This window comes from Epinephelus lanceolatus, chromosome 3 (assembly GCF_041903045.1).
Source record: "Epinephelus lanceolatus isolate andai-2023 chromosome 3, ASM4190304v1, whole genome shotgun sequence".
Taxonomy (NCBI): Eukaryota; Metazoa; Chordata; class Actinopteri; order Perciformes; family Serranidae; genus Epinephelus; species Epinephelus lanceolatus.
The window spans coordinates 31,248,879-31,262,785 of NC_135736.1; the positions used below are offsets into that span (position 1 = coordinate 31,248,879).

Genomic DNA, 13,907 nt, shown 5'->3' on the forward strand with positions numbered 1-13,907 from the left:
CAGAATTCAGAACAAAAGCCATTTCAGTTGTCTGCTATTGTTTGGAAAGCAGGGACAGCACTTTAGATTTCACTGCAAACACAAGTTCTCCATTCCCAAACACATGTCTTCCAGAGGGTGGTGCCATAACACTTCAGACCATGAGTTATATAAATTTACCCCCGATCACCAGAATAATTAAAAAAAAAAGACATTGCGAGCTATAAAATCTTCACATTCACACTCTATAATTTATCTTTTCAAAGTGTCTACAACATACTCCTTTGATTCAGCTGCAATAAATAGATTATAATGTGTAACACAAAAAAATCATAGGCTGTAAAGCACATGCGTATCAGTTCTTCATCACATCTGAAAAGCTAATTTGAGACCTGATAGGGTGACGAAATAAACCGTCAAAAACTACTTCTCAAAGGGTCACAGGACCGTTCCTGCCACCTGTGTCTTTCCTACAAATATTATTCAACTAAAGTCACTCAGAGAGAAAATTTATACGCTTAAATTCATTCCAGAAACAACAGACTTTAATCAACAGCACTCAAAGTCTAAAGCCATGCAAGCAGCTTGTACTTGCTGCAAAGTCACAAAAAAACAAAATGATAATGCTATTATTAGATCCTTAAAAATAGCTGGGTCAAAAGGGTAGAGTTTTTATCCTGAGGGTGGCGCTAGAGGAAAGGCAACTTCAGAGGTGTTGTTCCTCTAATGGGAGCATAAATGCTGACAGGAGATTTAATTTCAATCTGCCTACTGTAAGATTACAGGTTGACATTTTGGCCAGAAAGTTGCTATTCAGAAAAGCTCCAACATATGCCTGAAATGCTTTCACATCAGTCTGCCACTTTGGATTTCAGTAATGTTCAAGAGGACATGGGGGTTAATGGCAGCACCAGAGGTCAGGTAAAGGTCAACATGAGGATGCATCCATTGTAGATCAATGAATATCCAACATATTGTCACAGCAATCTTTACAGCAGCTCTCTAGAACAAAGCTTTAAGTGTTGAGACAAACTGACACTATTTCACAGTTGAATGCATCTTTACATTACAAATTTGGACCAATTTAAATGAGTCCTGCTCTTCTTTTTTTTCAGTTTGCACACTTAGAGGAACACTGAGTCCACTGATGGAAAATATTGAAAGATAACATGCATTTTTTAGAGGGGAAAAAAAGAGAAAATGACAACAAATTCCCTTTTATATTATTAATCATAAGCAAATAGAGCTGTACAATAGACTATACGAATGTGCAATACATAAGTACACTATAATACTTGAACACTAGAACCAGTTATAATTCCATAAGGTGTCTCCCAGATTAAATACTATAGCTGACCATATTTTTGTAATGGTAATTTACTGGCCCTTCTCTCATCTACTTATGTCTGAGCATTTGCACTGCAAACTAGTTTTATTCATTTGAACAGGACAGTATAATACGGCAACTAATGCTCAACTCTATGAGGAGTGACAGACCATCATTGATAACAAAGAGCAATATTCACCAATGAAAACAATGACACTTCTATGCATCATTGCACACATACAGCTCACGCACACATTTCTATCTGCAGCAGGTGGAATGGCTTCATGTGGTGCAACACTGCTCAACTGAAGATTGTTGAAGCCTCGGATTAACTGCTTTAGATTGCGTGGATCTTTATTCCATTGCTATAAAGAGGCCTTATGACACATGCGGCTCCGGGATTACTAAGAGCTACAGACCCCTGGACTCTTTGTCCCATGCCCACGCTTCTCTTCACACTTGGTTCCACTTCGTTTTAACACTAAACCATCATCAAGCCTTACTTTGGTGCTACGGGAGTTTCTGTTTCCTAGTATGGCAGTAATTTCACTGTGTTGACTCATAGCCATGGAGACGGGGAGTCAGCATCCTTGACAAACGGGTGAACTTTTGGTCTGGGGGATGACCCCTGTGAGGATTGAGCTCTAGCGGATTAGATGTTTCCATTTATTACACAATTAGACCGCCTTACTTTAGGCACTAATGAGAAGCACCTGTTTTAAACAGCCTCAGCAAATACGTTTTAGTTGTTTATGTCAGGAGTCTGAATATACAGCCAAACCAGATATTTCTTGACTGAAGTTATATCTAAACTAGAATTAAATTGGTGCAGCAGCAATTAGAGAGATGTATCTTACTGCTTAATAGATTCTGGTGCAGGAGGGAACCATACGAAAAGAATTAAACACCCAAAGATGGTGTAATAAGTTTAAGCCTAAGTATTCAGTTTAACCTGTTCATTCATTACTATGTAGAAGTGTCCATCAAAGCCAAAAGCAAGCAGACTTTGAGAAAATCTCACTAAATGAAATTCACAACAGCATGCTGAATAAAACAGAGATATGGCTTCTGATACAAGAAAGCTTCTTAAAGGAGGATCAAGAAAGCAAGAAAGTACTTGGCAAACATTATCCACTACTTACATTATTCACTCCCGAAGCAACTGTAGAAGAAAGTTTGTCCAAAAAGAAATCCTCGTCAATCAAAATCCAGCATTATAGACTTCACATCCTGCTGGTTTCACTGCAGGACTGTGGAGGAGAGAACCTGAGCACTTGTTGCAGACTGCAGATGTTCAGGTTCAGGTCACCTTGCTCATAGTGCAGCCTTGCTCATTCATGTATGCTACCGTATTTAAAGAGAGAGGAGAAAAGGGTACTCCTGCCCCCATCCCCGTTTGGACACAGCTGAGTTAGCATCGTGCGGCTATAGCATGTTGACCCTGATCCTAAGGAAAAAATAGTAGATATTTTTAGAGTGATTTAAAATGTGTTTTCAGCTTGCTGTCAGTGTATGTGTCATAACTTCACCAAAAGACATTAGCAAACCGCCTTATACAAAGTCAGCACAGATGTGCTGCATGTTACTTTGCAACCACTACAGTTAAAAGTTGCATTAATAAGCGTTTGCTGTCAGATTGAGTTATGAAACAGGGTTAAAAGAAATCAGGGTAAAATGGCACATTATAAAGCTGCTGTATGGTAAATAGATGAGGTCAGACTGCTGTTCTTTGACAGGATACCCGTACATGGAACTGAAGTTTGAAACCGTGGTTTGCAGAAGCAATATGGGAATGGAGAAGCAACTCCAGCTGCAGCACACACACTGATATTCACTTTCAATCATTATTTCCACTTAGATTTAACTTCATAAAGCACTTATGTTGTCATAGTTGTTTATTTCCTCAGTGATAAATGCTCCCAAAAAGATGAATGCATTTGTTTTTAATGACCTCACGGCCTCACTGTGGAGCTAATGATCGTCCCACAATATAAAAGTGTCATTCATGTTCGGTCTCAGGTTATTCATCACTTTTGGGGAAGCTGTGCTGAGCACTGAAGACATAATTTAACCCTGCTTCCCACAGTCTGTAAAGATACGAAGCTCGATCTGAATTCATGTGGCTATCTCCCTGGCTCCTTGAAATGAGGAGTGAGTCTTTGTACTAATGGAAATTGTAACAAGGTCACTGTATCTCATGCAAATGAGACCACTGTATTTCACATTTAGCATATTGCAAACTGGCTGCTGTTTGAGGAAGAGTGCCAAGCTTTGAATGTGGTACAGATCAGAGTAGCCGCTGATTCAAGCCTGCCTTCTTTGTGCTGTTGAGTTCCTGTGTTTGTGCACGTATTAAGCATATTAAGTTGTCTCTCAATTGACAGAACCTTTGGGCATATTGTAATCTAACATGAAGTAAAGTTACAAACAAATTATAGGCTATGTGTTAAATCAGGGTAGCAAGTAACGCTCATATTAGTTACTGTGGTTGATGTTTTTTTTTTAATGAAATGTCAGAAAATACAGAGAAATGCTGATGATCATTTCAGATTTGAAGCATTATAAATAGAGGTGACGTACTGGGAACAACAAGTCAACTGCCTGAAATAACTGGTGATTTAAGTGGGGTCAAATGTCAACAGCTGTGTACACTTGTGCTCTCTGCTTGTCTCGCAAAAGTAGTATTTCATTTTCAGTCCTTAAAATGAGTTTTTGAGACATTTAATATGATAAAAGAGAATTATGGCTATGATAATGCAGCTTTGGTTACATTCGATAGTGGTAAGTGTAGAAGACATGTTTCAGACAGAAAATGAACCACTGTCTCTGGACAGTCATTCAAACATGAGAACTGGAGAAAGAAAACATTTTATTTTAAACACATTTTTATTGAGTTTTCACAGATATATAAACAGTACAAACACACTGACACAGAGCTAATACAATGTGATACACAAACCAAATACAATAACTGGTTATTTGGGACGGTTTCCGTATTCTAGTGTCTTCAAGTCAGGCATCCTTTTAGTTGGTGTCATGTCTCATGTAAATGTTCCATTTGTTCCAGTTCTTTTTCAATGTATTCTCTTTAACTCTCAAAACATATGTCAACTTTTCCATCATTTAAATCTCTCGGACAATTCCACGAGATTGTTTTCAACTTTATTATAAGTGAGTAGCCACAGCTAAATAAATGAGCTACTGTTCGACCTGCAACTCCATCAAAGATGCATCAGATCCAGCGGCTGACAGCCACTTGCCACAGTGGATCTTTTGCCAAACCAAGAGACTTTCTGCAGCCTAAGAGAACCGACATTTGAGGGCCACCTGAAGGACATCGCAGTCAGGCTCAACCGCTCCTCCACCACTGTGTTCCAGCCAGTTTCATTCTGCTGGCAGGTCCGGGAGCTGCAAAGTGACAGTCTGGGGGTCCTCGGAGAAACGTCCGCCTGATTAAACGCTGCTAAAAGGGCAGGCAAAGAATTCCCCTCACCTGATGCAGCCGCTGTGTTGTGATAAGAGTTGATGTTGAATAGGAGACTTAGTTATTCTGATCTTAATTTAGGTTTCGTTACGTAAATGGTTATGCGCATCCCTGCGTCCCCAGTTTATCTATAGTCACATACCATCTCTCACTATCGGCAAACTAAATAACTGACAAAAGTGTAACCTTTTGTCTTAATCCATTTATACATACTGTTGATTTTGTGTCATTTCATATTATCTTCATTTACTATTCATTTACTCAGTTGTTAAACATTTAGCCCTAAAAAAAATCTTCATTTATCGGCAAGTCGTTTTTGAGCAGGAACTAAGATCACTGTATAGAAAATTCATAACCCAGGTATTGAGATTGATTCATTATTGATAAGTGTATTTTATTTTCTGTTAAGAGGATAATTGGATAATACTACTTTTGGTTGGTCAATTAATGCATCCCCATTTTTCATTAAGATCTTAATAACATTTGGGCCCATTACCGCCATAGTCATTATAATGGTGCAATGTCCTCATGCTCAGAGAGGATTGCAAAGTCTGTATTCACCTGGACTGACTTTAGCTTGGAAGACAATTTTAAGAGGCACCAACATGTCATGGCCATTATGTAACTGTGTGTCAAGGGCCAGGGCTGATGTGGTCCAGCGTGACTTACATCACTCATGGTTTCCGATCATTTTTTTGGGGGATGGAGATTTCTTAATTTGGAATATATAGAAGCACATAACTTTGCAGCGTCGTGTATTTATCCAGGAGACTCCTGTGATTGTGTGTTCAATAATACTGAGGTTGTCATTACAAGTGAAATTCCAAGTGGGGAAAAACAATTGGGAAAATATTCTAGTATCTCATGACTCCTCCCATTTCACAAACATAATGGAACAGAGTAAATAAAACAAGATCACTCTTTAATGTGTGTGTGTGTGTGTGTGTGTGTGTGTGTGTGTGTGTGTGTACCTAAAAAGACTGGCTGGGATTACATAAATACATCTAAATATCACAATATCACACACGCATCATTTAATTATACCACAGTAACAGCCTATCAGATTTTTTTCCCCCAATGCCATTTTGGCAGCCTTTCTGTGGCCTTTCTGTGTTACATGTACACACAAAAAATCTAATTAAATTAAAAAATAAAATAGAGACAACCACCAAATGTAACACAGTTTAAGTTTAAGTCAGTGGGTAACTGTGGTTGTTTTTTTGGAGGATATGACATTAAGTATTCCGTTTTTGTGTTTGTGCATGTAAACACCATATCACGAATTATGCCCTTTTCCTGGTTTCAAGAAACTTGGTTTTGCCACCTGGAGTACTCCGATAGAAGCCGGGATACTGGAGCATGTATACGCCTTATCCCGGTCTCTGACGGCTGCCCACCGTGTGCGCAGGTGCCAGAGTGATGCACCAGATATACAAGCAACATGGCGGCAACAAGAGCTTCCCATTTTTGGAGCGACAAAAAGACGTGTTTAGACGGCAGAAGACACAGATGAAGTGGATGAGCCATTGCTGTAATGCGCCGTGAGTATTTACTAAAGCTAAGTCCGCTAGAAGCCACAGAGGTCTCATTTTTGTCTTACTTCTAAATATAATAAATATATCACATTTCCCGCTCAATCTGTTGTAAACAAAAGACGTAAAAGACGTAACACACACCTGCGCAGATAGGATGCAGTGATCAGAAAACGGGTTACTGGCATTTATCATGTATACAGGGATATGAATAACCGGCTTTCTCTGTGTTCCATGTAAACATCATATCCCGGATAAGCCTCAAAGCCGGGATAAGCCTCAAAACCGGGATACTAAAGACCTTGTAAACACAGTCTGTGTGTTGTCTAAAGGAGATGATGATTTATCATCACACCCCTCTGACTTATATTTCGTCCAGTGGTCTTTGATATACTCCTGTTAATCTTGTTACACAGTGATTTATGCAAATTGTTGTGGTTGCGCCAATACAGTTAAGTTAGTTTATAACAGACTGACTGTGTTTGCATCACATAGGGGGCACTGAAAAAGCTGGTTCTTTAGTGGATGATAATGATTAACGTGCCTCTGGTGAATGTGTCCAGTTAAGTGTCTGGGACCTAACTTCATATGGCTGTCGGAACATTTAACTTCTTGTGACAGCACAGCAGCAAAATGAAATTTGACAACATACTTTCAGAAATTAACGGATTTGGAAAATTCCAAATCAGACTATTTTTGATTCAGATCTCTGCTCGAATGACTCTGCCATGTCACTTTCTGCTGAATAACTTCATGGCGGCTGTTCCCTCTCACCACTGTAACATCACCGCTCTGGATGATGGAGGCATCTTTGGGAACTTATCTCAGCCAGAGAAACTGGCTGCTGGTGTGCCAACAGAGCCGGATGGGACTCTGAGCTCCTGTCTGATGTTTTTAAAGCCGCAGTATCATCTGGTAGGCTTAAACAGCAGTGAGGATGCATCTATTGTTCAGTGTCAGAACGGATGGGTGTATGACAACAGCACATTTAAATCTACTTTGGCAACAGAGGTAAGTTTCTTCAATAGATTTAACAGTATTTTTTTTAAGTAGCTATGTTTTAATCGAATACCATGTTCCTCAGAGACGTTAAAGGCATTGGCATTTGTTCTGTAGACTTTTAATGTAGGCATTAAATCAAATGTTTGTTGCATCCTTTGTGGCTGAATTTTTTATTAAATGCAAATGTAAGAAACATTTAGTTTTGACTTGGTATTGAGTTCAGCTTCCACAATGGACAACTGCAAAATGTTTTACTGTAATGCTTTCAATCATGTCTTTGCAGTGGGATCTCGTGTGCAGCAGAAAAGGGATGAACAAGGCAACAGCCACAGTCTTCTTCATTGGTGTTATGGTCGGTGCCCCTATGTTTGGGTTTCTCAGTGACAGGTAGGTCTGTTAATAAAAAAAAACAACAACAACAAAAAAAATGGATACACACTGCCTCTCTATAACAAATGTCAGATATATTTCCTCACCCGACTTCCCTCTTTGCTCCTGTAATAATAAATACGACAGCTAGAGGTCGCCACCACACACAAAACATAAATATGTGTCATAAAGCACCTGTGGAATTTTGAAGGACAGTCTTGTTTTCTGGAGGAGCTTTACAAAGTCTGACAAAAATTACGATAAAAATAAATAATGATGATGCTTGGGCTTGAGATTTAACATTGTGTTAACCTGTGTTAAATTTTAGATGGATGGGGGATTTAGGAGACAAGGTAAATTAATGAAAAACACTGTTGAGCTGCATAATGGAAATTGTAGGATCCTGTGTTTTTGGATCTTGACCTAACAAGAGGCCAAAAGTCAGAACATCCCGGCCTCTGGTGCTTTCTTTCACATTATTCTGTCTTTAATCTGTGTACTGGGCACCAGTGGAGGCGTAAGATAATACGCTGGGCTTTGATTTAAGCAAGACAATTCTTAATGTAATGTTTAAGATCTCTAGTAAAAAAAAAAAAGTGGTTGTTGGCACTCTATGGAAGATCATCCACCCGTTATGTAGATATCAGGTCCCTAGAAGGTGTGCCAGGATTTAACGTCAAATTTTAAAGTGGTCAAACAGAGTAATTACATCTGTCAGGTGATGCCATCGGGCCCAAAAATACTTTTTCCCATGGCAAAAGAGGCGTCTGTAAATGTCTATAAGTGTCTTAATATTTTAGAGTGTCACAACCCCTGTGAAATGACCCGTTTCACAATCACATTTGATCCATTCAGTCCGATATTATTTTGAATGTGTAGAGTAGCCACATGATTGAAACATATTATCCCCATTCAAGTTGCCCCTAAATCCTACACACGGTACCTTCAAGACAAGTTAAAAGAACATGTGCAAAGCATGGCCTTTTTTGTGAATTGAGAATAAATGTTCAAGGTCTGTCTCATTAGTTTTTAAGACAATAATTGTTCTTAATATTTTTCTTTTCATGACCAGGTTTGGACGACGGCCACTGCTGCTGGTATCTTATCTGTCGTCCGTATTGTTTGCAATCCTGAGTGCCTTCTCTTCATCGTATATGATGTTTATCATCATGAGGTTTTTTACAGGGATGTCACTCTCAGGAATAAGTATCATCTCTATTGTTCTGAGTAAGTATGCTAATGTTAAAAAAAATGAGATAAGGAAAATAGAATATGTTTTAATCTTTTTTTGGTTTTAGTCTCAAGAAATCATTTGTAAAATACGGTCTGACTTTTCAGTTGTGCTAACGTTTCTCCAGATGTTGAATGGTTCAGCATTGAACACAGGACCTTTGCTGGTGTGATCATAAGCCTGGATTGGACACTTGGGACCTGGATTCTGGTGGGAATAGCATATTGCATAAATGAATGGAGGAGGCTCATCGTGGCAGTGACCTTACCCATGATAGTGTCCATCATTACTTGGAGGTATTAAAGTTTCATATTTCAGAAGTCAGTGAGCACGGTTACATGCGCACAATAATCAGATAACTGGGAATAATCAGGTAATGGCAATAATCCGATTTGACACGTTTACGTGCACTTCAATAATCTGATAATCAGAAAAACCTGGTTTACATGATTCAGTCCTTCAGTTGGATTTCTCCAAGTACATGACATAAAACTCAAACTTCCTGTTACAGTAGGTACTCATATCCTTGAAAAACCTTGAAAAGTACGCAAGTCATATATTTGCAAAGTAAAGCACTCATCATGCTGACAGCTTATATTCTTACAGTACTGTTTGTTTTTATCATTAACAAATACATGTGAGAGCATTCTAATGTGTAGTTTATCAATGTGGAGCCTATTTTACATACTTTGGGTAGATTCGGAGTAAAAGTACTGCAAAGAGCAATATACAAGTGTATGGTATATAAACTTGTCACACAAAGTGCATAACATATAAGTAAGATAAAATAAAAGTGACAATTTAAACACTGAGAATATAAAAATATATTATTTTATGTAAAATCTTTATCTGAAAGGAAACAAAAGCTGTCAGATTAACGTGGTGGAGTAGAAAGTACAATATTTCCCTCTAAAATGTAGTGGAGTGGGAGTATAAAATAGCAAAACCCGAAAGAAACCAGATTAAAGGGTATACATGCACCGAATAATCTGACTATTGGGGAAAAAGCTAGGTGTGTTTATCTGATTTCTCATAATCAGATAATGGCTTTTATCTGATAAAGCCTATCGGATTATGCTGTTTACATGACCACTTGAATAATCAGGTAACTCCAAAAATCTGATAATGATCGGTTTATTAGTGTGCATGTAAACGCGCTCAGTGTGACACTGAACTCACCATGTTTGTTGCTTCAGGTGGCTCCCAGAGTCTGCGAGATGGCTCCTGGCAAAAGGAAAGGCAGACGAGGCTCATCAGTACATAATGCAATGTGCCACGATGAACAGCAGAACCAAGTGTATGGCCACCATCACACCGACGGTACATTTTGATGTTATTTACTAACAGTTTCACAATTAGTCCTGTCCACAAGTCTTATGAATGAATAGTTTTACTGTGTTTGCTCTCTCATAGGAGTTACTGCAATCTGTAAAAGGTGAAACTGAGGATAAGAAGTACACTCTAGTGGATCTTTTCAAGACCCCAACTATTAGGAAACTGTCTATATGCTCAGGGATAGTGTGGTACGTATCAATTTCATGACATGGGTTAAAGGAATTGTTTAGCCTAGCATTTTGAGAAAGATGCTTGTTTACTTTCTTTCTGACATCAAATAACTAGTAGGGACAAAGGTAGAGTGTTTCTTTGCCTCATGTTGCCTGGGTCTTGGCCAAATACACTTGCACACCGCAAACACTAAAGCCACTGGCTTATGTATGTTCTGCAACAACCAAATCCACAACCAAATGTGGATGGACTCCGCCGTCTCTGATGCTGATTCAACATGCTAAAAAAAGTTGACCAGGGCTGACTAGCACCAACAGTGAGGAACATGCCACAAACTGACCAATGGCTGACTGGCAGGGTGGTGTGTCAGGGCCCTGAGATGAGAGGATCGACAACAATCTCCTGTTTGTGCACCAACAATGGTGTACCCAGGGGGGTAGTCCAGGGGGGCCATGGTCCCATTGCCTCCATTGGAGGCCGATACTACTGTCGTCAAGAGGCTGTGGTACACTCAATTTTTAAGATAGCTATTTTTTGAGAATTCCCTAAATTCTGTTATGGCTTTTGGTTTTAGTGTGCCATTCTAAGATGTTCAGTGGCTCCATATGGCCACCCTTGTGAAACAATTCAAGGGTCGTCACTGTACTAGGGCTGTAGTCTCCTGGTCGACTTGTCGATTATTTGGTCGATATGCTCTTGTCCGACCAAATTCTCATTGGTGGAATAATCGCAGGGTTACTTTCATAAGGAGAAAAGTGTTACATCAATAGCTTTCCAGGATTAATCCATTATTTCCTGTGGCGGGGGGAACAGGCTAAGTTACCTGTGAAAAAAGGGGTGTTTTCAAAGCTGTTGACAGAAAGTTGAACTCGCCCACCCTACGCTCAGTGTCGCGGTGACGCAGACCTGTCAGTTTCTGTATACTGAAACCATTTCCCTCAGTGGAGACGAAGCTTGTATTTACTTGTAGTTCACAGATAGGAAACAATAAATTGTGAAGAAAGTAAAGCCTCCACTAAAATAGCATTTTAAGTCTTGTGTGTGATTTATCCTTCAGGGATTTATACTTCGGGATTTATCCTGGCTTCATATGAACAGAGGAAATCTCCGCTCGTCGCTAGGCTAATTTATACAATGTAAAACGCCATAGGCTGGTGCTAATAATGTTAGCATGTTATATTTGTTTGGAAAATGTGTTTAGTATAAGACAGTTGTTCTGTCAGTGAATGCTGTGAGTTGTAATGGAGCCAAACTGTGTGCCCTTACCTTTGTTAGATGTTGCTGTTGTCCCTGGTTTTATATGAGACAAGGGAAAGATCGCTAGTTGCTAGGCTAATTTATACAATGTAAAATGCCATAGGCTGGCGCTAATAACATTAGCATGTTGTATTTGCTTGGAAAATGTGTTTAGTATAAGACAGTTGTTTGTCGGTGAATCTTGTGAGTTGTAATGAAGCCAAACTATGTGCTGTTACCTTGTTACTTTTCTGTTTGGACTTCAAAGGCCAGAAAACATGTTAATGAGTAGGCCCTGGAGGTGCTGGTAGGTGGATTTTGAACTTGTAGCAGAGCGAGGTAGCTGTTTCCCCTTGTTACCAGTGTTTATGCTAAGCTAAGCTAATTGTAGTCTGGCTCCAGCCCTGTAGTTTAGTGGTATCAATCTTTTGATGTAACCCTAATGAATAAAGCAAACAAATGTCTTTTCTAAAAATGTTGAGCTATGAATTTAACATAGTGTAAGTGACATAAATCAAACACTAGTGAATGTAAAATCGTGATTGAGTATATATTAATGTAATATATGCCATGAGAAAATCTGCCTTTTTGCACTTATCAGGGTTAAAACTGGTGTGTGTGAATGTTTTAATGTTGTGTTCCATTTTCTAGGTATGGCGTTGCATTTACATATTATGGGATAAGTCTGAACATCACTGGGTTTGGACTGAACACATACCTCACACAACTCATATTTGCATCTATTGAAATGCCATTGAAGATTGGTGTGTATTACTTCCTGGAGAAAGTTGGGAGGAGGTCTGGTGAAATGGGATCCATGCTGTTGACTGGTCTCTGTCTCCTAATCAACATGTTTGTCTCACAAGGTTATTTGTTTTTTATTTTAATGAAATCAAATTTTTGTTAACATATCTGAGAGTTGTCTTGACAAATATCTAAACATTTTCCCCCAGATAAGTGGGTCATTCGTACTGTTGTGGGCGTCATTGGAAAAGCCATGTCAGAAGCCTCATTCACAATCATATACCTCTTCACAACTGAGCTCTTTCCTACAGTCGTACGGTAAGTCAGCAACAAACTCTTGTGACAAGTTTGACCATGAACAATGATTATCTACTCTGCTGTGACAACATTTATTACAGGTTTACATTAACCTCAGTGCTTTTTGTTTTTCAGACAGAACGGTTTAGGCTACACCGCATTTGTGGCGCGGCTAGGTGTGTCCATATCTCCACTCATCATGCTATTGGAGGACGTATGGCATCTCCTCCCTGCAGTCACTTATTGCACGGTGGCAGTTGTATCTGGTTTGGTGGTTTCGCTGCTGCCTGAAACATTAAACATCCGACTGCCAGAGTACATCGAGGACATTGAGAAACCAAGGTAAAAAGGAGAGAAAGATTACATGTAATTCAATATTAAAGCTACAGTAAATGATTAGCTACCTCACTGAGCTTCACTGCTAAAGAGTAATCCAGTCAATCAAAGGCAACTGGATGTTTTGCAATTTCAGTGTGTTATTTACACAACTTTCTTTTGGATAATTGACATATTTTAATCATTTGCAGATGCCAAAAATAGAAATCGTCGTTTGAGTCTGCTCTTATACTATGTAATCTATTCATGATGCAAAAATGACCCACTTCCCTTTTGTCTAAATTGCAGGGGACAGTCAACAAGGAACAAGGAGATTCAATAAAAACCACTGTTATTGTTAACTAGAGTGATTATTTGCCACAATGAATTTGTTCTGCAAGTTTTAATAATGCAAGATAGGTTGATTTAATCTGCTTTGTAACCATAAAATTGTTAAAATCACAATAAATACTTGAACTAAGAGTCTTTCCAGATATAACATATCCACAGGTGCGCTGTCTTAATAATGTACTGTACAGAGGAAATTTGGACAAACACAAAGAGACAATAAGAGAGAAATGTAACTGTGAATTTACTTGAGGTTAGCAATAAAATTGTAATTCATGAGAACATGACTATGGATTTTATTGGAATTAGTTTCAGTTATTTCCTGCTGTCATGGTGCGGGTATATGGGACAATTGTATTCATGCACATGTTAATAAAAAGTTGCCTTTAAAAAACACTTAAAAAGACAAAGAGAGATAGTCCATACATTGAATATCTTGGTTTAGCTTGCTGCTGGTACAGTTGAGGTTGGTGGTGCAGTAATATCAGTAATTTTCCAGTTGTTGTTTTTTTTTTTATTATTATTTATTTTTTTGTC

The 13,907-nt window shown here is 38.8% G+C and overlaps 1 protein-coding gene and 1 long non-coding RNA gene across 2 annotated transcripts; one reads left to right on the forward strand and one right to left on the reverse strand.

The window, feature by feature from the left end:
* Positions 1-6,864: 6,864 nt before the first annotated feature.
* On the forward strand, positions 6,865-13,657 carry LOC117255716 (solute carrier family 22 member 7-like). The gene is made up of 10 exons (XM_033624862.2): positions 6,865-7,333; positions 7,608-7,711; positions 8,766-8,920; positions 9,052-9,220; positions 10,121-10,244; positions 10,338-10,447; positions 12,318-12,532; positions 12,620-12,728; positions 12,843-13,049; positions 13,332-13,657. The coding sequence occupies exons 1-10, from the start codon at positions 6,956-6,958 to the stop codon at positions 13,363-13,365; spliced, it is 1,605 nt and encodes a 534-aa protein (XP_033480753.1). The 5' UTR covers positions 6,865-6,955; the 3' UTR covers positions 13,366-13,657.
* LOC117255717 (uncharacterized) lies at positions 7,584-12,123 on the reverse strand. Its single transcript, XR_004501567.2, has 3 exons — positions 11,906-12,123; positions 10,104-10,148; positions 7,584-7,717 (listed from the first exon to the last, which is right to left on the reverse strand). It is a non-coding gene; the product is annotated as an uncharacterized LOC117255717 (long non-coding RNA).
* Positions 13,658-13,907: the final 250 nt, after the last annotated feature.